At 47.8% G+C, this 25,405-nt stretch overlaps 1 protein-coding gene across 2 annotated transcripts in view; it reads right to left on the reverse strand.

Annotated features, from left to right (window-relative positions):
* Window positions 1-15,052: 15,052 nt before the first annotated feature.
* LOC141249698 (sarcolipin) overlaps window positions 15,053-25,405 on the reverse strand; it is a 28,598-nt gene continuing 18,245 nt past the window's right edge. For both annotated transcript variants that reach the window (XM_073669768.1, XM_073669770.1), the window contains one exon: window positions 15,053-15,658. In XM_073669768.1, coding sequence (XP_073525869.1) covers window positions 15,488-15,583 — 96 coding nt within the window. In that variant the 5' untranslated portion in view covers window positions 15,584-15,658 and the 3' untranslated portion in view covers window positions 15,053-15,487. The remainder of the gene's footprint in view (window positions 15,659-25,405) is intronic.

The following is a 25,405-nucleotide window of genomic DNA, read 5'->3' on the forward strand; positions in this document are numbered from 1 at the left end:
GAAATTGGTAACGTGCGGGTAACAAACCCCATACCCATTGTCACCCCCCCAATGAGTGAAATGCTGATCTGGTGTAGAGCTGCTATAGGTCTTAGAGGACAGAGCTACCAGGCGGTAGTAGAACCCCTTTGCTCCGAGCATAGACCCACGCTCTTAACCGCCAGGGGAGTGGTAGATGTACGCAATGGGAGGGTGCCCGTCCGTCTTCTCAACTTAGGGGAAGATGAGGTCAAACTGCCACGTTATGCCACTGTTGCCAAATTACATTCTGTCAATAACAATTGCAGTCATGAGGCGGAGTCCTTAACTTCACCAGATGAAGTGGAGGATAATGACCCTGCAACCCAGGTGGAGGATTGGTGTCAACAGCTCCATGTTGGGACAGACACCACTCCTTCCCATCACAAACTGGGTGTACACCGGGTGGTTCAAGAATACTCGCAGGTGTTCAGTAAACATCCACTTGACTTCAGGAGGGTTAAGGGGGTTCAACATCATATCCCCACAGGCAACCATTCCCCAATCAAAGAACGTTATAGGCCTATACCCCCAGCTCACTACCAGAAGGCAAAAGAAATGCTGCATGACATGAGGAAGGCGGGAGTAATAAGGGATAGTTGTAGTCCCTGGGCAGCTCCCCTAGTGCTTGTTAGGAAAAAGGACGGGAGCATGAGAATGTGTGTACATTACCGTCAAGTAAATCGCATTACACATAAAGATGCATACCCTTTACCACGCATAGAGGAGTCCCTAGCTGCCTTAAAGTCTGCAAATTACTTTTCTACCCTTGACCTCACTAGTGGGTACTGGCAAGTAGCTGTGGCGGAGGAGGATCGGGAGAAGACGGCCTTTACCACCCCCATGGGACTCTGCGAGTTCAACAGTATGCCGTTTGGACTCTGCAATGCCCCCGGAACATTCCAGAGATTGATGGAGTGCTGCCTGGGACACAGCAACTTCGAGACTGTGTTACTTTACCTGGACGATGTAATAGTGTACTCCAGAACATACGAGGACCACTTGAAACACCTGGCAGAGGTATTTGAGTCGCTGTCCCGGTACGGGATGAAGTTGAAACCCTCAAAGTGCCACCTGCTCAAGAAGAAGGTACAGTACCTGGGGCACATTGTCAGTCCGGAAGGGGTAGCACCAGACCCGGAGAAAGTCACAGCCATCCAGAAGTGGCCGGAGCCGAAGAACCTCAAGGAGGTGTGTCAGTTTTTGGGACTAGTAGGATACTACCGGAGGTTTGTAAAGGACTACACAAAGAAAGCAGCTCCTCTGCAAGACCTCCCGGTAGGACAGTCCCCCAAAGGCAGAAATCCCCCATTCCACTGGGGTAAGGAGCAAGCCGAGTCATTTCAGGAGATGAAGGAGATCCTGACAGGTGATGAGATCCTAGCCTACCCTGACTAAGCCAACCGTTCCTGCTGTATACAGATGCCAGCAACGAAGGGCTGGGCGCTGTCCTAAGTCAGAAGCAGAATGGCCAAGAAAAAGTGATCGCATACGCAAGCAGGAAGCTCCGCCCGACTGAGAGGAACCCAGAGAACTATAGCAGCTTCAAGTTGGAGTTCCTGGCCTTGGTCTGGGCCATCACTGAAAGGTTCAAGCACTATCTGGCCTACAGTAAGTTCACTGCCTTTACTGATAACAACCCCTTGACCCATCTTGAAACAGCTAAGTTGGGAGCTCTAGAACAACGATGGATGGCTCGGCTGTCTAACTACCAATTTACAATCAAATACCGAGCGGGCCGCAAGAACGCCAACGCCGATGCCCTATCTAGGATGCCTCACCAGTCAGACACAGAAGAAGAAGTGGATGACTTGGAAGAGATAGAGCTACCTGCCTTTCACCAGAGTGGGATGATCCATGAGCAACAAGCCTCCAGGAAGCAGCGTGGACAGACGTTAAAGCCCCTGCCTCATCACAGCTGGAAGGAGACCCAGGACAGCGACCCGGTTGTCAGCCGCATTAAGGAGCTGATAACTCAAGAAGGTGCCTCCCTGGAGAAAGATGTGTGTCACCCCAGGCCTGGATGCCACAAACTTGTAAGGCTGTGTCTGAGAGCAGGAGGGAGGTTCTCTGGTCATGGACCATTTGCATGCAGCACCTCCTGTCCCAGGCCAGTAGGGGGAGCAGGCTGCCCCTATAAAAACTGGTACTGAGGGCAGGGTTAGAGAGACCAGGACCCACTTCTGAAGCATCCAGAAGGGTTCCCAGAAGAGAGGGACAGGTCAGCCGCAGCTGAGGAGTCCAGGAGGCAAAGGAGGAACAGAAAGCCAGGGACAGAGGCGACGAGAGCCGGTCCTGGCAGAGAGAGACTACACAACCGGACACTGGGGTCCGAGGCTGTCAGGGTTGCAAGCCCTGCAGCAGATAACCAACCCGCAAGGGATTTCAGGTCCCTTGGCCAAGAAGCCTGGAGGCTCCGCCACACAGAGGGACCTGTACAGCACGGAGAAGCTACAGGTACCTAAGGCCCGAGTCGCAAGCCATACAGGCGTAGTACACGGCAAGCTCAGGGACGTGGGCTATCATACCACTAAAGGGGGAGATAGTCAGCAAGGGCAGAGAGAGAACGGTAGGCCTACCCACTCACCCTGACCAGCGGAGCTCGCCCAAATGCCCTCAGACACCCAGGTCCATTCCTACCCTGTACTCCTGGTGGGTCTGTGATAAGATCTGCAGTAAAAGACCCTGGACTGCATTATTGGACTCTGTGTGGTTACTGCTGCGCCTGCACCATCACCCCCAATCCTATTACACTGCCCTGAGGCAACACTCCTCCCGTGGGGAGTTGTACTATTCCCTGCTGCATCCCCAACACCAGCCTCAGCGGTCTGCCTTGCAGCGGCAGTCCTCCCTGACCGCAATCCACGGGTGGCGTAGTCGGACATGACCTAAAACATATAAAAGGCTGCCACTGGTCTGACCACCCTGAGCCACGGGACCGGGTCGCCACTACTACTCCCAGCATTGCCCTGAAGTCCGGTCTCGAGTGCCCCACGGCCCAGGGGGCGAGTCAGATGCGTCTCTCCAAGCAAAACAGCTGTGGAACGAGAGAAGCCGGCTGTTTATCTACCGTGAGAAGCTGTGCCGGAGGTACGTTAATCCAAGAACTCATGAGATGGTATGGCAGATAGTGGTCCCGAAGACAGACATCCAGATGGTATTAGAAGCTTACCACGATCAGGCGGGGCACTTTGGCTGGAAAAAGCTAAAGACCCTGCTGAAGTGTCGATTCTACTGGGTAGGAATGCGCAGCTCCATTGAGAGGTGGTGCCGGGACTGTGGACCCTGTGGCCTAAGAAGAAAGGACTTCAGCAGCCAGAAGGCACCCCTGCAACCCATTAAGACGACTCGACCCCTGGAGATCGTGGCCCTGGACCATGTCAAGCTGTCCCCCAGCAGGTCAGGGTACTCCTATGCTCTGACCATGGTGGATCACTACTCACATTTCCTGGTGGTCGCCCCCGTCAAAGACCTGAAGGCAGAGACAGCAGCAAAGACCTTCCAAGTGTGTTTCTGCAGACCCCATGGTTATCCTGAGCAGGTGCTGACGGACCAAGGCCCGGCCTTTGAGGCTGAGTTGTTCAAGGAGTTCTGCCGTTTGTACGGTTGTAAAAAGATAGGAACTACACCCTACCACCCACAAACCAATGGTCTCTGCGAAAAAGATGAACAACATCATCATCGACCTGCTGAAGACCATACTACTTGAGGAGAGAAACCAGAGGCCAGACCTACTACCTGACTTAGTGGATCTGTATAATCATATACCAGTAAGTTCCACCAATTGCACTCCGGCATACCTCATGCGGGCAAGGCCAGGAAAGCTGCCCATGGATCTGGAGCTTGGTGTTGTTGAGCCTGAAGCTGATATGACCACTGAGGACTGGGACACGACCAGACAAGAGCAGTACAGAAGAGTACAAGCTTGTGTCGAGGACAGTCTTACTCGGGTGAGAGAAAAGCAGGAAATGCACTACAACAAAAACGCTCCCGCAGAACCCTTTACACCTGGTGAAACAGTATTGAAAAGGAAAAGACGTAATCACAAACTTGATGACCAGTGGGAAAAAGACCCCTACACTGTGTTACCGTCAAGGTTTGACAACAAGAAGACATGTATAATCAGTAGAGATGAGCGTTGTTCTACTCGAACTGTTCGCCAATCTCAAATTCGAGCTGTTTTGGGCGGTGTTCGAGCCGGTCGGCGAACACGAACAATTTGAGAAAAATTCGGCTGTTCGAGGTTATGTTCGATAACTGTTCGTGCACCAAAATCATAACTGGATTTTTTCTCAGTAATGATGAAAATTAATGTTAATACGCAGTTTGAGTGTACAGCGGGGCGGGGGGAGGGGCAGGGGATGGATCTCTGCAGGAACAATGAAGATCTCCATTTTTTTTTCTCTTTCCCGCATTTGCAGTGGGGAGGTGCAATCTGTCAGCCTATCAGCAGCGCACACACGGAGCGAAGTGCTTTTTTTCACACAAGCAAGGGCATGTGTGATTGGCAGTGTATGTCACATGTCCTTGCCCTATAAGACCAAGCCATTTTCCCCGTCGCCACCATTTTCTCACTGCTGCAGCTGCGTGTTAGACGGCACCGCTGTTGCTGTGTGCGCTATACCTTGTTAATTTCAAGCCAATTTTCGCACAAATATACAGATAGCTTGGGAGTAGGGAATAGTTGTGATTGCAGTCCTTTTAAGGACTAGGTTACAGCATTTCCTACGACTTTTATCAGGCAGGTCTGTGCTCTTAAATAGATAGATTGTGGGAGTAAAGACTAATTGTAATTGGAGTCCTTTTCAGGACTAGGTTACATCAGTTCCTATCAGTTTTTGCCAGGCAGGTCTGTGCCAGTGCTGTGCAAGTTTTTTTCACAGCATTTGGCTGAATCTAGCAAAGCTAATCCTTTTTGGCCTATTGCAGAGTGTGTTAGTCAGTGGAGTAGCCTATCTGTGTTGCAAGATATACCACCTGTGTATAGAATACCAATTTTTTTACTGCACCTAGTGAAGTAAAATCTTTTGGGCATAGCATCATTCTATTAGTCCATCTATACTGACCTCCATCAGGTTGCAAACTGAATATAATTTTTTTCTGCATCTAGCTCTGAAAAAATATTTGGGCTTCTAGCAGTGTGTGGGACTTGGTCTATTAGTCCATCTATACTGACCTCCATCAGGTTGCAAATTAAAAATAATTTTTTTCTTCATTTATCTCTGAAAAAATATTTGGGCTTCTAGCAGCGTGTGGGACTTGTTCTATTAGTCCATCTATACTGACCTCCATCAGGTTGCAAATTAAAAATAATTTTTTTCTGCATCTAGCTCTGAAAAAATATTTGGGCTTCTAGCAGTGTGTGGGACTTGGTCTATTAGTCCATCTATACTGACCTCCATCAGGTTGCAAATTAAAAATAATTTTTTTCTGCATCTAGCTCTGAAAAAATATTTGGGCTTCTAGCAGCGTGTGGGACTTGTTCTATTAGTCTATCTATACTGACCTCCATCAGGTTGCAAATTAAAAATATTTTTTTTCTGCATCTAGCTCTGAAAAAATATTTGGGCTTCTAGCAGTGTGTGGGACTTGGTCTATTAGTCCATCTATACTGACCTCCATCAGGTTGCAAATTAAAAATAATTTTTTTCTGCATCTAGCTCTGAAAAAATATTTGGGCTTCTAGCAGTGTGTGGGACTTGGTCTATTAGTCCATCTATACTGACCTCCATCAGGTTGCAAATTGAATAAAAAAATTTTCTGCATCTAGCTCTGAAAAAATATTTGGGCTTCTAGCGGTGTGTGGGACTTGGTCTATTAGTCCATCTATACTGACCTCCATCAGGTTGCAAATTAAAAATAATTTTTTTCTGCATCTAACCCAGCCAATAGTTTTGGCCTAATACCACAGTTTGGCCACTCAGCTCTGCTCGGTTACCATCCATTGTTTTTTTGTGCAAACAACTCCAGAGTTGTGAATTAGTTAACCACCAAAATGAGTGGAAAAAGGCCTGCTGCTGGTGGAAAGGGGAATAGGCGTGTTGGGAAGGGGAAAAAAGGTTGTGTCCGTGGGGTAGGTGCAGAAGAAAGACCATCTTCCAGCCAAACTAAAATGTCTACTTCTTTTAGCGGACAATGTGATAAGATCCCTTTCTTACGGCCACGCCAATCGCTACAAATTCCAGATGAGGCACAAAAACAGCAGGTGCTTCAACGGATATCAAGTGCTCCTTTAAGTGGGCTCTCCTCCACATCAACTTCAACATCACAAATACTCCAGTCCTCAAAGGTGTCACCCAAATCGCACTTGCTTCCTCACAGCTCCCAAATCTCCAGCTGCCCGTCTGAGTATGAGGTAGAACAGATGGTTGAGTCTGCAGAGCTGTTTACTCATACTATAGCCTGGGAATCAGAGGTCGACTCCAGCGCTTCTGTGAATCCAGACGAGGAAATGATCTGCACTGATGCCCAGAATCTTTATGAGTCGGATCCAGGACCAGACGCAGAAGGTTCTGACCATAATGTAGACCCTCATTCCCAAACTGTAACTCCTGTTGGTGGAGACAATGAGGAAGACGATGATAAGACTCAAATACCTGATTGGAGCGACAACTTTAGTTTTTTGTCAGGGCAGGAACAGGTTGGCTCTGAGGACGACGGGTGTGATAACGCACAGGGTGATGATGATGAGGTCGGAGATCCCACTTACTGTCAACCCACAGTCAGCCAAGAGATGAGGTCAGCAGAGGAGGTGGAGGAAGATGCTAGTGACGACGAGGTCAGGTTGCGCCTTCCTGGACAGAGACGTAGTACTGGAAGCACGTCAACAACTGCATCCTCAAACACAACTCTGCCTCTCACCACAAGTCGTGGTGGCTCTTCAGGTCGCATGGGTGCTAAGCCTTGCATAGCCTGGGCATTTTTTCAGATCGATAAAGATGACCCAACTCGTGTTATCTGTAACATTTGTCAGCAAAAGCTAAGTAGAGGCCAAAAAATACATAGTTTGAGTACTTCATGCATGAACCGGCACATGGACATGAAGCATAAGTTGCAGTGGGAAGCTCAGTGTGCTACAATGCGGTCTAGCCGGCCGGGCCAACCACCGTCTGCCATATCTTGTGCATCCGCGGCCTCTTCATCCTCTGTGACTGGGGGGACAGCAGTCACACCTGTTTTGGGGCGCAGACCTGCCACCTCTTTACCCGCAACAGCCAGCGTGATTGGCAGGTCATCATTTTCTTTGGAGGTGGTAACACCAGCTGGTCTTGAGCGCTGTCCGACATCGATAGCACCACCTTTGGATCAAGGCAACCTAACATGTCTGCCTGCATCTTCCTCACAGACCGGCAGTTTGCCGGGGACACCCTTATCAACCCCGTCTAAGCACAATAGCCAGCCCTCGGTCCCTCAGATGTGGACAAGTAAAAGACCATTTCCTCCTAGCCATGAGAAAGCTAAGAGGTTGAATTTCACCATCTGCAAGCTCTTGGCTACAGAAATGCTGCCTTTCCGCCTGGTGGACACAGAGGATTTTCGAGACCTTATGTCCGTCGCAGTGCCCCAGTACCAGATGCCCAGTCGGCACTACTTCTCAAAGAAAGGTGTGCCTGCGCTCCACCAGCATGTCGCACACAACATCACCGCTTCTTTGAGAAACTCTGTGTGTGACAGGGTGCATTTCACCACAGACACTTGGACGAGTAGGCATGGACAGGGGCGTTACATGTCGCTGACTGGGCACTGGGTAACTATGGTGACAGCAGGACAAGGGGCTGCTGTCCAAGTCTTGCCGTCCCCACGAGTTGTGCGTCAATCCTCTTTATGTCAAAGTTCCTCCACTGCTTCTGCCTCCTCAACCTCCTCTCGGTCTTCCACCTGCACCCAAAGCCTGTCTGGTCATGCCACAAGCTTTCTAACTGCGCAGAAGGGATCCTGCACACCTCCTTACTATGCTGGCAGTAGGGCTCAACGTCATCAGGCGGTTTTTACATTGAAATGTCTGGGAAATGTGAGTCACACAGCTGAGGAGTTGTGGTCAGCTCTGGAGAACCAATTTCATGAATGGTTGTCTCCACTGGACCTGAAACCAGGGAAGGCCGTGTGCGACAATGCTGCAAACCTGGGTGCGGCCCTTCGCCGGGGCAATGTCACACACGTGCCTTGTATGGCTCACGTGTTGAACCTGGTTGTCCAGCAATTTTTAGCCCACTATCCCAGACTAGATGGCCTTCTGCAGAGGGCACGGTCGCTGTGTGCTCACTTCCGTCGTTCGCATCCCGCAGCTCAGCGACTTACATCTCTACAGAAGTCGTTGGGCCTGCCACTTCACCGGCTAAAATGCGATGTGCCTACCCGGTGGAATTCAACTCTGCACATGTTGCAGCGACTGTGGCAGCACCGACAAGCCCTGGTGCAATACGTTCTGACGTATAGCCTGGGCCAACGAGATTCAGAGGTGGGGCAAATCACGCTGGAGGAGTGGTCTCAGATCAGGGACCTATGCACCCTTCTGCACAGTTTTGAAATGGCGACGAAGATGTTTAGTGCTGACGATGCCATTATCAGCATGACTATTCCGGTGATTTACATGCTGGAGCACATGTTAAACAGAATTCGGAGTCAGGTGGTGGCACAAGAGGAGGTGGAGGAAGTAGAGGAGGAGGAGTTGTATGCGGAAGGGCTAACATCTGCAAGGTCCAGACGGTCGGCAGCACCAGGGCGGCAGGCATGTGAGGGTGGGGGAGATGATTTTACCAGGGCGCATGGTAGCAGCCAAACTAGTGAGGAAGGTGCAGGAGCCCAGGAAGAAGTGGAGGACGAACTGATGGAAGACTCATCAGATGAGGGAGACCTTGATCACATTTCTGTTGTGCGAGGTTGGGGGGAGAGGACAGAGGAAGGAAGCATGATTGTTACCTCGCCACCAACACAACAGGGACTTGGTGCTCCTGGATGCGCAACACACATGAGTGCCTTCTTGCTGCACTACCTGCAACATGACCCTCGAATTGTGAGAATTAGAAATAATCCTGACTACTGGGTTGCCACACTGTTAGATCCCCGGTACAAAAGTAAATTTGCAGAAATTATTCCTGCCATAGAAAGGGATGCACGCATGCAGGAGTATCAGCAGAGCCTGTTGCAGAATCTTACATGTGCTTTTCCACAAAATACCAGTGGTGCACGTAGTGAATCTCACAGTTCCAACTTGCCAACCGTGGTCTGTATGGAATTGTTCAATAAAGGGCCCAAAATTAAGATAACATAGATGGGAGAGGTCTCTATGAATAGGAATTCCTAAGTATTTGATACCCTGTGAGGGCCAGGCAAAGGGAAAGTTGGACTGGATGGAATCCTATATGGATTTAGGGAGGGAGACATCGAGGGCCTCAGACTTCGCTGCATTGATTTTAAAATTTTACCATGTAACAAAGTGATCTATTTCAGCCATAACAGCAGGGATGGATATATGTGATTGAGTGATATATACTAGGACATCATCAGCAAATAGAGAGCACTTGTACTCGGTGCCTCCCACCTCAATCCACCTAATATTGGGGTTATGGCGAATTGATGAGAGCAGGTGCTCCGTCACTAGGATGTATAAGAGAGGGGACAGAGGACATCCCTGCCTTGTCCCATTGGTGATTGTGAAAGGTGATGAAAATGTTCTGACGCACCCCCTGGGCCTTGGGACACCCGGAGCCGGACCCTTTTTGGTGGATGCTGGTGGTTGTAGTCTTCGTGGCGGCGATCCGGTTCCGTGGCTCAGGGCGGTCAAACCAGTGGCGGAACTATTTATGTGGTTTTGATGTTTAATTGTCCGACTACGCCACCCGTGGATTGCGGTCAGAGTGAACCGCCGCTACAGGGCAGACCGCTAAGGCTGGTGTTGTGGGTGCAGCAGAGCGTAGCATAACTCCCCACGGGAGGAGTATAGCCTCAGGGCAGTGTATGCGGAGGATGGGGGTGATGGTGCAGGGCAGCAGCAGTAACGACACGGAGTCAGTGATACAGTTCAGGGCCTTTACTCACAGTTCTTATTATCCAGACCACGTCTGCAGGTAACGGCTGCCCACGTCGTACTGTGCTCACCAGGTGAGGGGCTCAGACAACTCCCAGATAACTTTGGAGCGCTTCACAGGACCCCCTTTGTGTGTCCTTTGTCTGGCCTTTCTTACCAACACTTCTGTCCGGCTGCCTCGGGCCTCCTCTTGGTAAACTTGGCGCCAGTTTCCCTGACCCTATGTGGTGCCTTCCTAGCGGGTGGAGCAAGGGGCTGCGCCACATAAAATGTCAGAGCCTCCGGTTTCTAGCTGAGGGTCGTTTCCTGCCTCCACTAGTTCGGGGACCGGTCTCCCCCTTTGGCCTGACCCCTCCACGCAGGTGGATTCGGGCGTGCGGTGGCGACTCGCCCGTCTGCACCCCTGGGATCCCTTCATTCCTCGTTCCTGGAGCCTTCTCCGCTCCTCTTCCTTCCTTCTCCCTCTTGCAGGCCTGGGCCTCTGTTACTAGGCCCGCCTCCGGAGCAGAGCTCATGCAGAGCCCCTGCTCCCTGCCACTTCTGCTCAGACTTCTCTGCACTGAACTAAGATGGTGCCCACCTTTTATACTCCCTTCTCAATGCACCCAGGAACTGCTTCCTCCCTGCTCCTGCACTGCAGGGTTCCCCTTCCTCAGTGTTCCCTCCCCCCACTCCAGCCAGGGACAGGGACTGTCGTGCCCATCTCAGGGGCATATTGGTCGCCCTGCCCCACGGCAATGTGGTGTAATGCATGCAGGTGTCGGGTCCTGATCCACACTCCATCCTTATCTGAGAGTGAGATATCACACCTCTGGGTGAGGTGCAATACGTCTGTAGCAACCGAGCCCTCGGTGCTACAGTTCCATTTATCTTCAGCCTAGGTGACGTATTGTGATACAGGGCCGTGATTTTGGCTATAAAAGGGTCCCCTAGACCCCTACCCCAAGCTTTTTAAGAGAATCATATATGGCGTGCCAGGAGACTCTATGGAATGCTTTCTCAGCATCCAACGAGAGTATCTACTTACAAATTTTTAACTGCATCTAGCCCAGGAAATACTTTGTGCCTAGTAGCAGTGTCTGCTAGTCAGCGGATTATCCCGGCTGTTAAGCAAGCTACACCACCTGTAGTTTGGACACTTAATTTTTTCAAAGGAAATGCTTCGGGACCACGGGATACTTAGTGAAGAGCATCAGGAGGCACCCCAAGGCATAGGGGCTGGGACTGGCACTAGGATGCCTTGCGGTGGACAGCCGAGCTCGATCCTTATAAAAGCTTTTTAACTGCAGCAGCTTTAGTGGACGCTACTGGAGCTGGAATTACGCGGCTGCTGGCATGAGACTTGCCCTCCAATAGATCCTTGTAAATGGATTTAAAGTGTATTCATTCAAATTAGAGGGACAATTTAAATTAAAAAGCTTAGAGCTGCCTCCACCACAGGGGGGCTCTCTCGACCCACCAGCGGACAGGCACCAGTATTGGGAGAGGGGGGCTGGCCGTCAGGGTTCACCGCGGCTCTGGCACAAACCCGGCGACACGGAGGTGGCACGGGCAGGAGCGGACTGGCCGTCTCGGCTTCTCACTTTTTGGATTTTAGAAGGGCATGACATGCCTATATCTGTGTCTCCCCCTCCTTTTACTCCTCCACCTCTTTTCTTTTCGCATGACTATATGTACTTGTCACTTTTCCATGTGTTAGTTGTGTCTTCTGAGCAGTTTGTCAGCTTTTGGACACCTTTGAAGGTGTTTTCTATGTGTTTCTATGTGTTTTTGTTTGCCTGCCATTGGTTTTAACGGTGTTCGAAGGTGTTCGACGAACAGTTCGACGAACAGTTCGGCGAACACACGGGTGTTCGACGAACCGAACCGAACTCGAACACTACGGGGGTGGCTCAACACTAATAATCAGTCGAGACGGAGGAAGAACGTCTACAACAGTGTCCAGGGACCACCTAAAGTTGTGTCCAGACTTACTGAAACCTCAAGAAGAAGTGCCTTTCACAATCCTGGAAGAACCTGAAGAAACAGTGATCCACACTGACCTAGGAGACTTCCCAGCAGATTGGCCTCAGATAGGAGGAGCAGTAATCATCCCAGTACTCCAATTCTATGAACAGCCAGAAAACCCTCCACAGCAAGTTGAACCTGTAAGTGCTGCAGAAGAGCCAGCTCAAGAAGTATCCCCGGATGAAGGATCCCCGGTAGGAGCAGAGCAAGAGGGCCCAGCCAATGGTAGACTTGCCAGCCCAAGAGAGAGGTTAAGGCAGTTTTATAACATGGTTACATGTAGAACTGGTAGAGTAACTGAGAATACAGACACTGATACCCCACAGACCACCGCACTACGCAGATCAACACGTAGCACGAGAGGTAAACCCCCTGTGAGGTACACGCAGTAAGTAGTCAAACTGCTAAAAATGTAGATAGTTACCCCTGGGGTATTGCATATTAAATTGTAATGTACTGAATTAATTGTGTATTTTCATGCATGTTTATCAATTTGGGCTACCTCATTAATTCTTTTATGCATAACTAAAGGACTTCGTGGCTGAGGACTGTGTGCAGCCCAAAAACTCTTTTTGTATATAATTGCACTCCTTGGAGTGCCCTTTTTAGGTGACCTCAGAAGAAAAACCTGTCTGGAGTGGCTCTTTTGGAGGTCCAACTTGGGATCTTCATGCCCTGCAGCCACCCCAGGGCCTACGTAGACAGGTCCCTCAAAACCACCAAGTACTCTACCTTGTGAGATGGACATCCTGTATGGGAACCTCACCACAGGAGACTTGAATTCTGAGGACACTCTGCTTTGTTATTGTTATGCAACGTTTAAGATTCGTGCCTCCCATAAAGGGAAGATTGTTCTTATTGTTCTTGTATTGCTTATGTTTCCTAATGTTATTGTTTTATAAAAATGTACTTCAGCCCAGCAGTGCTGAGTTTAACTAGGGGGGAATGTGACGCCCAGCTGTGCTTGGTATCACAGATCCTAGAAGGGTGTATTGATGGATTCCTCCACAAGAGGCCCCCATAACCATTCACACATCTCCACCTTCCACCTCAGACCACCAGAGGGAGCCCGTTAGGGATATATATATATTGGGAAGGTGGAGCCAGGCAGTTCAGTTCCTCTGGAGAGTTCAGCAAGTACAAACCTGAATACAGAGACGAGCTCAGTTAGTCTATTCTGGTTTAGCAGTGAGTCCAGTACAGTCTGAGAAGAGTTACCTCAGAGGACAAAAGCCTGTTCCAGCTCCTGCAATTGCTATCCTGCAGTGGAACTTATCCAGATCAAGACTCAGTGTAGCTCAGAGAAGTGAGCTTTAGGTGTGCTGGCGCCATAAGATCGGTGAAGCGCAGCAAGCTGCCGTTAGTGTGAGTAGCCTAGTGAGGGCCCAAGCAGTCCGAAGGCAAAGTGGAGAGTTAGTACATAGGGGGCAGAGGAGCTTAATTGGCTCACCCCGAAGCAGTTACCGGACACCGGGTCCGAAGTTTACCGGGATCTCTACGACCCACTAAGATAAGCCGGAATCCCTGGAGAACTACAAGTCCCAGGATCGCTAAAGTGCTGATACGTAACAGAGCCAGGAGACACATAGGCCCCGTAAGTCGGGAGTGTGTACTCCAAGGAAAGGCCCTACCACAAGGTCAGCCAGCGTAGGACAGAGACAAAGTTAGGCCTAGCTCCAGGCAGGTCAGAAACTTACTACGCAGAGGCAAGAAACAGGAGGCCCAAAACCCGCTCATTGGGGAGGATCCTGACATGCACCCTTCACCCTACAGTGCTCCGGGATGTGCCTGAATTTCCATCAGTAAAAGGTACTGAAGTGACTATCGTGTCTGTCCCTGTTCTTGCTCTGACCTGGCTCAGTCTCGCCTGTCCTGCATTCCCTGTCATACACTGCCCTGAGGCCTAGCTCCACCTGTGGGGAGCTATACCATCAAGCTGCCTTATCATCGGCCTCAGTGGACTGCGCAGCGCTGGTGATCCTCACCAGAAGCCACAGGTGGCGTCACGAACTCTTTCTTAAAAAATTAACAAACAACCATCCACGCTTTTAAGGAGCAACCCCCAGGGTACGGGCCCAGGAGCCGACCACTGCGACATCCCAAGGCCAGGCTAAAGGCCCGGGTACCGAGTAATCCCCATTCCCCTGGGCGAGTCAACGCTAAAGGGGTCCATAACCTCAGGACCCATTATAACCAGTGGTTCATCTACAACGAGCCCAGCCGCTTAAAGACACCATAAGGACACAACGAGCACATCCTACCTGGCACCAGGCGCTAAAACTCATCACCACCTTAAAGGTATACTCCATTGATTAGTCCCACTAATTAGAATATTGCAGCATCCGTAATTCCCTTTATTTACCAGATTTACCAGCCGTATTCTGAATCAACCAGTGGCATACCCTACTTCACCACCACCTTCCTTCCAACCCTCCAGGTAAAGAACCTTCCAACACATCTCAAACTACTAAACCCTGAACAGTAATTAGATAGTATTATCACATATCCTTTATACTTTCTCCAGGTTCTCCATATACATACCACCTGCCAGTTCCTCGTCCATTGAACAGAATCTCTTAATCAAAAAGGTACCTTAACCTACGTTCACCAATCCTCTACCCCGTCACACAATCATTTACCTTTTCTTTCTCCCCTTCAGGGGGAAGCCATACCTTGGCTCAAAGCCGACTGCCCAGCCTAAACCTATTGACTACTACTTACGAAGGGACCACCCGTGAACCTTCCCTCCAAAGAGATCTCCTTTTAATATCATCACAAGCATCTATATGCTTCTTGTTTAATATATATTATACTTGTTTTTTTAATCCTATTAATAAAGTATCAATTTTAATATCTTAATCATCTCCTGGTCCATTGTATCAGCGTGAATACTATTTTTTTTAAATTTAATACCAAAAACAGCCTATCCCTTAGAGTGGCGCTGCTTCAGGAAACAAAGATGAGTTTATAACCCCTTTAAAGAAAATACAGGAAAACACGTTTAATGTAATAACATTTGGTGGGAAGATTTTTATTGCACTAAAAAATACGTGGAATCCAAATGTTCAATTTTACTTTAATCCAAATATTCCTGGTTTTTATTTTGAAAAGGCAAAATGTTTTACATTTTTCTCTTCACTTCCTCCGGTAGACTAAACATTTCTCTTGTGTTTAAATCTCACTCAAATATGTGTGCACATCACAGCCAAGTAATCAATCATAGCCAAGTGAATGCTCAGGTTGGGAAGATCAGGGTGAAGGACACTCTGGATACAAGGCCAAGGATTGGTGCATATGTAGATTTGACATTGACCTAAACTGCAGGTGATGGATCTAGGGACTTGGTGACAAGACACAGCACACCTTGAGGTGGAAAGAAAGTCTCACATTTTTCCGTGGAGACAATTTTACTGCTCCATGGTCTTTGTGATGTCTTTAGCTCTGATAAGATTTCACAAGGATCCACATCAGCATGACTGTGATCAGGACAATCATAAAGTTGAGGAACAGCTCCTGAGTTGAACGCTCCATTTTTGAGAAGCTTTGAGGTTTGGTTTGTGGATTTTGGTAACTTTACCCTTGGGATGACCTTCAACTCAGCTTGTCCTACAAACGTAAGTACAGAAAAGTCATATAAATGGTTACCATGTAAAAAAAAAAGTAATTACCATAATGATACAGTAAGACATATGGCCTCCATGCATTTTTCGTTACGACAGCTAATTATACTACATGGCAATGAAAAAAAAGGCTGAGTTTCCACAAAAGGAATGAACGAATGAGTTGTATAAGCAGACGAGTAACGTGTACCTAAGTCCCAAAGCTGAATAAGAAACAGGGCTTCCAACTCATGTGCAGAGGAATGGTCGGATGCCTTCAGGCACCAAATCACAGGAGCAAATTCCACTTCACCGCAATGCAGAAACAATAAGCACAGTGATGTTATAGCACAGGGATGATACACTCAATGGACACATAGTATAGAAGTGATAAAAACAGTGATGTCACTGTGCAGGGGTAATAAACATATTAATGTCATAGCGCAGGGCAAGCAAAATAGCTCTGTCACAGAATGAAAGAAACTATCTTGCAAACACCAACTTGTAGGGGGTAAGGGAGCTACCATATAAATCAATGTCCAACCCTTTTACGAGTCTTGTAACATTACCAAGGAAAACTGGTAAGATAGAAACGGAGTACAGAAAGCCTGTTTTGGGGTATTTTGCAGCTCATCAGTTTAGGGTTGAGTCTTTTTGGCTGAGTACGGTCCCCTAGAGCAGGGGTGGGCAATTTATTTTCCCAAGGGGCCACATGAGAGACCGTGACTGTTGTGCAGGGCCGAACGAATAGGCTGAAATTAATTCTGCTCAATATTAATATTACCATATTATTTATTATTTTATATTAATATTAATTGTATGACTTAATATTGAGCAGAATTAAGTATGCTAACACCCCCTATATACAGTATGAGCCCACACAGCTGCCTATCTACAGTATGTCCCCAAATAGTCTCCTATATACAATATGAGCCACCACGTAGCCTCTCTATGTACAGTATGAGCTCCCACATAGCCTCCTATATATAGTATCAGCTCCCCCTTAGCCTTCTATATACAGTATGAGCCCTCACATAGCCTCCTATATACAGTATGAGCCCCCACATAGCCTCCTATATACAGTATGAGCCACCACATAGCCTCCTATATACAGTATGAGCCCCCACATAGCCTTCTATATACAGTATGAGCCCCCACATAGCCTCCTATATACAGTATGAGCCCTCACATAGCCTCCTATATACAGTATGAGCCCCCACATAGCCTCCTATATACAGTATGAGCCACTACATAGCCTCCCATGTACAGCATGTGCCCCACATAGCCTCAAGATATAGCTCGTGGGCCACAGTTTCAGCCCTTTGGCTGTCTCGCTCTGTGATCTGGACTGGAACAGCTAGAGGGCTAGATGTGGCCCCCGGGCCGCACTTTGCCCAAGTCTGCCCTAGAGGCATTGTGGGAAGAGTACTGGTTCTCCTTAAAGAGACCAGATGAATATGGAGTGTTACAGGTAATGCTTCATGGAAAAAAAACTCATGCAAATTAGCACTTTTGAAGAATGAAAGTATCTCGTAAGACAGGTATCTACCCTATACATCAATACGTGACGAGACTGAAAGACCCCATACTGAGTTAGTTGGTCTCTTTAAATAGAACCGAAACTTCCACATGTTCCCCAAACGATATCAAACTCAGCCAACCAGACTCTATTCCTAGATGAATTTCTGATTTAGCATTTATTAATGGTCATGTTTCAAGGCTTGTAAGGCTATGTGCACACGTTTAGTATGTGCAGCAGATTTTTCTGATGCAAAAAAGAGAGTTGGCAGGAAAAATGCTGCATAAAATGCATGCATTTTGCTGCGTTTTTGCATGTGTTTTTGTTGCGTTTTTACTTGTGCTTTTTCCCATTCATTTTGAATGGGTGAAAAACGCTGCAAAAATGCTGAAAAAATTGACATTCTGCAGATTTGTAAAAGAAAAAAAAAACTTTGAAGGTCCAAATCTGCAAGTAAAAAGTAAGTAGCATGTGCATGACATATTAGAAATCACATTCACTTTGCTAGTACTGTAGTAAACTTCATTTTTATCACTAAAGAAAATACGACAAAAAAGCAAGGACTTAAAGGGAACCTGTCACCAGTTTTTTCATATATCAACTAAAACTATCACCTTATTCAGTGCCTGTGCTACATTCTATAAATGGTTATATAACCCCCTGACTCCCCCTGTATAACCCCCCGAAAACCTTTTGAAGTTCTCCCGTGCTGTATGGTAATCCAGTCCGTCTGGTCTGATTGGCGTCCTTTCTGGCCTTTCCTCCCGGCTGCTGCTCGCCCTCCTCCTGCTTTGATTGACGTGCATGACGCCTCCTGCGTCATCCACATTGCTTGGCGAAATCTCGCACCTGCGCAGAGAAATCGTACATCGCACCTGCGCACTATGCTTTCATCCTACTGCAGGAATGTTCTCTTATGTTTTCGGCTGTGCCCGCAGTAGGGCAAAGCATAGTGCGCAGGCGCAAGCCGCGACTACCCATTGTTTTGCCGTCCATTTTTTTTTCCTCGCAGCCATAGACTTGCATTGGCGAGTCTCGCCTGATATACGCGGCCACTCGCAGCATGCTGAGATTTTTTTTCCTCAGCCCGATTACAGCTGAGGAAAAACTTTCAGATCAGCACTGACTCATTCAATAACGTTGGTCAGAGTGAAATGCAATTTTTTCTCTCGCATTGCACTCGTCCGATTTATACCCTAATATGAGTGAACCCTAATACAATGGTTGGCCACTTTGATGCTAACCCACAAGTGCATTGATGTCAGGCTTAAAAATTAGTGGACCTTCACTTAAATTATACTATTGACCATGTCTGTTCAATTAATAAGACGTGAAATTGTGTCTGACCACTTGTTGTTCTACGTTCCCCTCTCATGAAAGCCCGGGAAGGCTCATTAAGATGGTGAGGGTGATGGGAAGCTTCAGTCCTTCACTCAGCACTGGAGCTGAAGAATTTCTCTTCTGACAGTGTGGACAGAGTATCTTCTGATATGTAGCAGCTGCACATCCTCATGACGACCATGAAGAAATTCCATGAAGATCTGGTTGCTTAGTATCAAGTGTCTAATCAGATAGATCAGTATTAATGCATAGGAGCCAGGCTGAGGTCTGAACCTTTACATAACCTTTGACAACAATGTAAAAATTGTGCTACCATCGATATAAGGGGTCCTGTGAACATCGGCAGAGACTTGTTACTTCGTAAATCATTTCTGGTCAAGTTGGCTAAGGAAGACATTACTATGGCTGGTCTTCATAGGAGTACCATCATGGCAGGCACAGGGGCCTTCAGCTGATCCTCAGCTGCCATGGCATCCCATTGGCACCCCGCGATCATGTTGTGAAATGGGGCTCCCTCATTTTCTGCTCTAACTGCTGCTTTCAGAGATTGACAGCTCACACATCATCTGCCAGGAAAGATGCACGCTCAGTTCCTGAGCCAGCATCAAAGACAGAGACCAGTATGTGGGAATGAGTTAAAAACTTGTTCTTCTCTTTCCTGCTGGGTCAACTTCTGACTTTAGCTAAAAAAAACTGTATCAAAAGCTGCAGAGCAATTTTTCCAAAATCTGCTGTGTGAGAAACTAGCTACATGGCATAACCAGAAGAAAGGGCAATTCTATGGAGCGAGTTAAGCGGCTGCCTGACATTTATAACAGCCAAATGGGAATATGTTGTACAGTCATGGCCAAAAGTTTTGAGAATGACACCAAAATTATATTTTCACATGATCTGCTGGCCTCTGGTTTTTATTAGTGTTTGTCTGATGTTTATATCACATACAGAAATATAATTGCAATCATATTATGAGTACCAATAGGTTATATTGACAGTTAGAATGAGTTAATGCAGCAAGTCAATATTTGCAGTGTTGCCCTTTCTTCTTCAAGACCTCTGTAATTCTCGCTGGCATGCTCTCAATCAACTTTTGGACCAAATCCTGACTGATAGCAGTCCATTCTTGCATAATCAATGCTTGCATTTTGCCAGAATTTGTTGGTTTTTGTTTGTCCACCCGTCTATTGATGATTGACCACAAGTTCTCAATGGGATTAAGATCTGGGGAGTTTCCAGGCCATGGACCCAAAATCTCTATGTTTTGTTCCATGAGCCATTTTGTTATTGTAGCGTCGGCGTCCCTGCCTCCTGCTAGGCAGGGACGCTGTTCCCCTCACCTCTCTGCTCCGTGCCCGGCGGCTTCCTCCTGCTCTGCTTGCAGCGCCCGCTCTCCCCCGGTCACTGTGCTTAGGGCGCGCGCGCGCTCCCCCTCTCTTAAAGGGGCCGCGCGCGTCGCCCTAAGGAGTCCCCGGCCAATGGCCGGAGGATCCCTCCATATATAAGGCACCTCCTCCAAAATGGAGGTGCCCGAGCAATGTTGTTGCACTGTTCACTACTCTGCTTCAGCCCTCAGGTCCCGTTGCCAGTTACCTGCCAGTTACCTGCCAGTTACCTGCCAGTCTCCTGCCAGTTTGCTGCCTGATTCCTGCCTGTCATCCGCTTTCCTGCTTGCTAGCCTGAAGTCCGATGGTCTGCCTTCCGACACCTGTCAGTCTGTCTATGGACCAGCTTGCCCGCTCACCTGGGAGCGCTCACCTGCTACCTGCCTGATAGCCTACCTGGAGGCTCCGCCGTCACGTGCTGTGACCACCTGCCAGTCCAGAGACTCTTGCCCGCTCACCTGGGAGCGCTCACCTGCTACCTGCCTGATAGCCTACCTGGAGGCTCCGCCGTCATGTGCTGTGACCACCTGCCAGTCCAGAGACTCTTGCCCGCTCACCTGGGATCGCTCATCTGCTACCTGCCTGTTAGCCTACCTAGAGGCTCCGCCGTCACGTGCTGTGACCACCTGCCAGTCCAGAGACTCTTGCCCGCTCACCTGGGAGCGCTCATCTGCTACCTGCCTGTTAGCCTACCTAGAGGCTCCGCCGTCACGTGCTGTGACCACCTGCCAGTCCAGAGACTCTTGCCCGCTCACCTGGGAGCGCTCATCTGCTACCTGCCTGTTAGCCTACCTGGAGGCTCCGCCGTCACATGCTGTGACCACCTGCTTATCCTGAGACTCTCGCCTGCTCACCTGGGAGCACTCATCTGCCATCTGCCTGCTAGCCTACCTGGAGGCTCAGCCGTCACAGGTCGTACCTGCCCGTTTACCCAGAGACTGCCCTGGTCACTTGCCGTGACCTCCTGCCCGTTTACCCAGAGACTGCCCCGGTCACTTGCCGTGACCTCCTGCCCGTTTACCCAGAGACTGCCCCGGTCACTTGCCGTGACCTCCTGCCCGTTTACCCAGAGACTGCCCCGGTCACTTGCCGTGACCTCCTGCCCGTTTACCCAGAGACTGTCCCGGTCACTTGCTGTGACCTCCTGCCCGTTTACCCAGAGACTGTCCCGGTCACTTGCTGTGACCTCCTGCCCGTTTACCCAGAGACTGTCCCGGTCACCTGCTGTGACCGCCTGCCTGTCTTCCCTGGTCGCCACCCGCTTCCTTACAAGGACTGCCCCCTTGTATAAGTTGCTCAGAGGTTCCGCCTCCCAGACCCGTTACAGTTATCACCTTTGCTTTATGGCAAGGTGCTCCATCATGCTGGAAAAGGCATTGTTGGGCGCCAAGCTGCTCTTGGACGGTTGGAAGAAGTTGCTCTTGGAGGACATTCTGGTACCATTCTTTATTCATGGCTGTGTTTTTAGGCAAGACTGTGAGTGAGCCGATTCCCTTGGCTGAGAAGCAACCCCACACATGAATGGTTTCAGAATGCTTTACAGTTGGCATGAGACAAGACTGGTGGTAGAGCTCACCTCTTCTTCTCCGAATAAGCTGTTTTCCAGATGTCCCAAACAATCGAAAAGGGGATTCATCAGAGAAAATGACTTTGCCCCAGTCCTCAGCAGTCCACTCCCTGTACCTTTTGCAGAATATCAGTCAGTGCAATCTTTGTAGCTGCGATACTCTTCCCTGTTAGGCCATTTTTGTGCAGTGCAATGATGGCTGCACGTGTTTCTTTAGAGATAACCATGGTTAACTGAAGAGAAACAATGATACCAAGAACCAGCCTCCTTTTAAAGTGTCCAGTGATGTCATTCTTACTTAATCATGACTGATTGATCGCCAGCCCTGTCCTCATCAACTCCCACACCTGTGTTAATGGATCAATCACTAAAACGATGTTAGCTGCTCCTTTTAAGGCAGGACTGCAATGATGTTGAAATGTGTTTTGGGGGTTAAAGTTCATTTTCTGGGCAAATATTGACTTTGCAAGTACAGTAATTGCTGTTAAGCTGATCACTCTTTGACATTCAGGAGTATATGCAAATTGCCATTACAAAAAATGAAGCAGTAAACTTTGGAAAAATTACTATTTGTCTCATTCTCAATACTTTTGGCCATGACTGTATAATGGCATACTTAAACATATAAGTTAGTTATATCGCAACTAAAAGAACTGTGCACCTCCTTTCAGTACCATAGATTTTGAATGTAGCTGTATTACGCATATGAAAAAACAAGGGGAAAGGGAAAGGGAAAACGTATGTCAGCTCACCATGTAATAGCCAGACTCATCCAGTCCCAACGAAGTCTTGCAGCGGAGACGCCCAGGTCACGGGCTACCAAAGTTCAAGTAATGAGAAAGCAAGCAAAGATGTCTCCAGCAGGACCAGGGTTGTATATATCTTGTTAAAACTTCACTTTTAATTTCAAATTATAAAAGCCAAGGATGAGTTACAGAATGAGCAATATAGCGGCTCTTAGGTACAGCACATTCCATCGCGTTTCGGCTAAACCTTATTCATGGAATAATGTGAGAACTAAGCCTACTAGCTGAAGTTAAATAAAAAACACTTCTTGGTGATTTTGAGAATTTTGAGAATGAAAGATCAGACCAGGAAGAGAAAAAAGTGGATTTCTCTGATTAAATATATACTACAAAGTTTCTTAATTTTATGTGTACTATTGATGTATGGAAAAAAAATTAAAATGACAGTTACTCTTTAATGCCATAGTAGATGCCCCGCTGTTCCAGTCACACGTAGCCAGTCTTCTATGGACACTTTCTTGATGAAGTGAGGACCAAACAGGCACAACTATTCTTCATGGGCAAGTTGCAGAATCAACCAATACAATTGCTGCACACAGATCTGGCTTACGTGCCGTGTGCACTAAATCAGTATATCTACTATGATTGCTGTGCTTAAAGTGACTTTTTATCCCCAATCCGTACCATGACTATTGAAATCAATAAATGCTATCTGCGTTCTGCCAAGTAGGGCAACGATGGGAAATTTGAGTGTATTATTTGTGGATTATATTATGTACTAAAGGGTAATTCCCAAAATAACCAATGCATAAAGTAGGGAAGAGTTTACTGATCATTGTGTGTCCCAGCTGATCCTGACATTAAGGTTCTGGAATCCCAAGAACCAAAGTCTGCAGCCCCATCTTAGATGTAGTGGAGGTGCCCATGCTTGACCTCTGCTCCATTCATTGCCTATTGGACTGATGGAGAAAGCATGGTCCATCACTACGCCATTTCCGTATGGAGTGGAGGTTGAGCATTTACACCTCTGCTCCAATGAAGATGGGGCTGGGGATCACTGTTCTTGGGTTTCCAGAGCCCTAGTTTTGGGATTGGTGGAGGCCTCAGCATTTGGACCCCTAGAGATCAGCAAGATATCCAATATATATAGGGGATACCTTATTATTCTGGGAATAACCCTTCAATTTATATTCATGAAAGATTAACCAGAAATTTATAGAGAATCTGTCATCCAAGCTGAGGAAGGTGGGGCTAAGCCGGGAATACAGCTGGGGGTGTAGAAGCTTTGACACATTTATAGCACTTAAGCCTCATATGCATGGGGGCCATTCTCCAGGTCAGCACTTTTTGGTGTGTGGCCAACTTCCTGTTGTCCCCCCTTCTCTTTTCACATTAGCTCATCCTCCTTTTCAGCTTTATGCTCATGCCTTGCCTATGCATGTCTCCTGAGGGAGGGGCGATAGTTAGTTTATGTCAGGATTACATTTATGCCCCCCCTTTACCCCTTTTTTTCTCAAGAGTCCAATATATATATACAGGGTGGTCCAAAAGTAGGTGGACAGAAAGTGTAATAAGGTTATGAAGGTAAAGTGAAACTGGCTCAGTTGACCTTAGCAACCAATCAGATTCCACTTTTCATTCCTCACAGACTCTTTGGAAAATGAAAGGTGGAATCTGATTGGTTGCTAAGGGCAACTGAGCCAGTTTCACAGATCTAGTTTTCACAGGTAGATCTCCCCCAAATCTGTTTTCTTTTCAGATAATACATAATGGCAAATAATTTAAATACAGATCAAAGAAAATGGATTTTAACAGAGTATTGGAAATCTCAAAATGCTGAAACCGTTAGAGCAAATTGGGCTGAAACATTTGGTACTCAAGCCCCAAAGAGACAAACCATTTACCGCATTCGTGACAAATTCAATGCCACTGGCTCAATCCTTAATGCTCCAAAAACTGGTCGACCCTAAACAGTCTGTACAGAAGATAATACACAACTTGTTGCTGAAACATTTGTTCAGAGTCAATAAAAGTCCACAGAAGAGCCTCTTTGGAATTGGGAATTTCACGAGCTTCTATCATGTGAATCCTGAAATCTATTGGGTGGAAAGCTTATCGTCCACGTCTAATTCATGGTTTATTGGAGGATGATCCAGACAGGCGGCTGCAATTTAGTGTTTGATAAATCTCCCCCTTCATAACCTTATTACACTTTCTGTCCACCTATTTTTGGACCACCCTGTATATAGACATAAAAAAACAAAAATAGGAAACAGCACAATAAAGTATTTTTGGTGCAAAACAATGAACCCCAGGTACATACCAGTCCTTTAAATATCCAAGCAAAAATATGGAGGCAGCACACAGAGTAGAATAAAGTGAAAAGGTTTATGGGCTATTAAACCTTTTCACTTTATTCTACTCTGTGTGCTGCCTCCATATTTTTGCATGGATATATATAGATATATATATACTGTACCTATCTATCTATATATATTAGCTATTGAACCCGTTCTACGCGCGGGTGGCGAGCATTTTTATAGCACCCCTCATCCCCCAATTCTGGTATGGTACCCATATCCTCATCCTGGTATGCATGGCTTCCTCATCCCCAATTCTGGTATACATGGCACCCCTCATCCCAATTCTGGTATGTGTGGCACCCCTCATCCCCTAATCCTGGTATGAATGCCTCGCTCATCCCCAATCCTGGTATGCATGGCACTCCTCATCCCCCAATCCTGGTATGCATGGTACCACCTCATCCCTATCAGGTATGCATGGTGCCCTCACCCCCCAATCCTGGCATGCATGGTACCACCTCATCCCTATCCTGGTATGCATGGTCCCCTCATCCCTATCCTGGTATGTATGGTACTCCCTCACTCCCCAATCCTGGTATGCATGGCACCCCTCACCCCCCAATCCTGGTATGTATGGCACCCCTCACCCACCAATCCTGGTATGTATGGGCCCCTCACCCCCCAATCCTGGTATGCATGGCACCCCTCACCCCCCAATCCTGGTATGCATGGTCCCCTCACCCCCAAATCCTGGTATGCATGGTCCCCTCATCCCAACCCTGGTATGTATAGCACCTCTCACCCCCCAATCCTAGTATGCATGGTCCCCTCACCCCCCCAATCCTGGTATGTATGGCACCCCTCATACCTATCATGCTGCACACATACAAAAAATGAAC

The sequence above is a fragment of the Phyllobates terribilis genome, unplaced genomic scaffold, assembly GCF_046119375.1.
Source record: "Phyllobates terribilis strain yellow unplaced genomic scaffold, ASM4611937v1 Scaffold_2__4_contigs__length_985480577, whole genome shotgun sequence".
Classification (NCBI taxonomy): Eukaryota; Metazoa; Chordata; class Amphibia; order Anura; family Dendrobatidae; genus Phyllobates; species Phyllobates terribilis.